Below are 1,394 nucleotides of genomic sequence, written 5' to 3' on the forward strand. Positions count from 1 at the left end.
TAAGAAAAGAAAACATCTTATATTGATAAAAAAGCAAAGTGGGATATTGAAATTAAGGTGAAAAAAGAAGAGATCAAAAACACCATTTGAAGCAAGATCTCTATAAATAATCCACAACCCATATTTCATCAACATTGCCAAAATTCTTACAGATCTCAAGAAGAATTCGACGACGCCCGAGGAGATGTCAACGGAAAGAGCGGCAACAGCTGAGGCTCAGACTCTCGTGGGGTTGAGATCGGTGACGGGTGCAAGTAAAATCCTTTCTCGGCGATCGCTTTCTCCTCAGCTGAAACCCCACTGGAATCAATCATCACCATCGGCCTATTAAATGGATCGGGGATCAACGGCGTAACAGGGCTGAGAACAAGGGAGGGAAAATCAAGCATGCTTGGGGAGAGGATCTCAGGTTTCCTTGGTGAGAACCCGTTGTTACAATTGACGTGGAATCCAGGCATGAGTGGGCTGATCTTGAAGTTCTTAAGGCTGCTTCTCCTCTCATAGAGCTTGAAAGCCGGTTTCTTTGGGCCCGTCTTGATGGGCGGTATCGATGTTTTCGATGGATCAACGGTCTTGGATGCTTGCTTGGTTGTCTCAGAGGAGCCTGTGAGCATCTGGACTACTTGCTTGAAGGAGGAGGTGTCTGCTTGGATGAAGGTTGTTGGGTATGAATTGTTTTCAGCTCTTGTGATGGTTTTTGGGGTGAGAGGTATCCCATTGCTACTGCTGCTGCTGCTATTTGGAGAGGTTTGAATGATAGATGAGTTGTCTTTGTCTTGAGGTTTTGAGGGATTTTCCATTGATGGGTGGCTTTTTCTTTTTGCGAGAGAGAGAGAGAGAGATGAGCTGTGCTTGAGTTGGGTGGGGAGAAATAGGGGGAGAGAGAGAGAGATGTGGAAGAAGGTTGATCTGATCAAAGTCTCTTCCACTCTCTCCTCTTTCCCTTTTGAAAATTGGACAGCACTAGGGTGATGGTTCACCACCATTTTCAAAATGGAAGTTGATCCAGTGTCTCGAGAGACATGGGAGGTCCCAGACCGCAATGGCATTGCTGGACTTATGTAATTACACGGACTAAGATCAAAACCATTCATTCAGTAGGTCCTATGCCAAATGAGCTGTAGATAAATTTTTAAAAAAAAATCACAGAAAATCTTTGATCTTCAGCATCAAATTAGAGATGGAAAGACAAAAATCAAGAATTAGTCACATTCAGTTAGAGAGTCCATTTATTAGATGGTTATGGTTGTCCTGATCAAGATGGTGAGTTGTTACTTTCTTGCACATATGTTTCTTAAAGTGAGCGTTATCTCTTCTGAGTACAGCACAAATCACTTCCATGAACCTGTGATACAATCCTAGCCATCCAACTAATGGGGAGTGAAATAAATGGC

General features: G+C 43.3%; 1 protein-coding gene across 1 annotated transcript; it reads right to left on the reverse strand.

Annotated features, from left to right (window-relative positions):
- On the reverse strand, nt 1-894 carry LOC131245507 (VQ motif-containing protein 4-like). Its single transcript, XM_058245025.1, has one exon. It carries the CDS (start codon nt 798-800, stop codon nt 156-158), a length of 645 nt encoding a protein of 214 aa, XP_058101008.1. The 5' UTR covers nt 801-894; the 3' UTR covers nt 1-155.
- Between the last annotated feature and the right edge of the window lie 500 nt (nt 895-1,394).

Source organism: Magnolia sinica, chromosome 5 (genome assembly GCF_029962835.1).
Source record: "Magnolia sinica isolate HGM2019 chromosome 5, MsV1, whole genome shotgun sequence".
NCBI classification, from domain to species: domain Eukaryota; kingdom Viridiplantae; phylum Streptophyta; class Magnoliopsida; order Magnoliales; family Magnoliaceae; genus Magnolia; species Magnolia sinica.

What these genes read in the sequence shown, in the direction of transcription:
- LOC131245507 (XM_058245025.1), bottom strand. Translation starts at nt 800, where the DNA reads ATGGAAAATCCCTCAAAACCTCAAGACAAAGACAACTCATCTATCATT.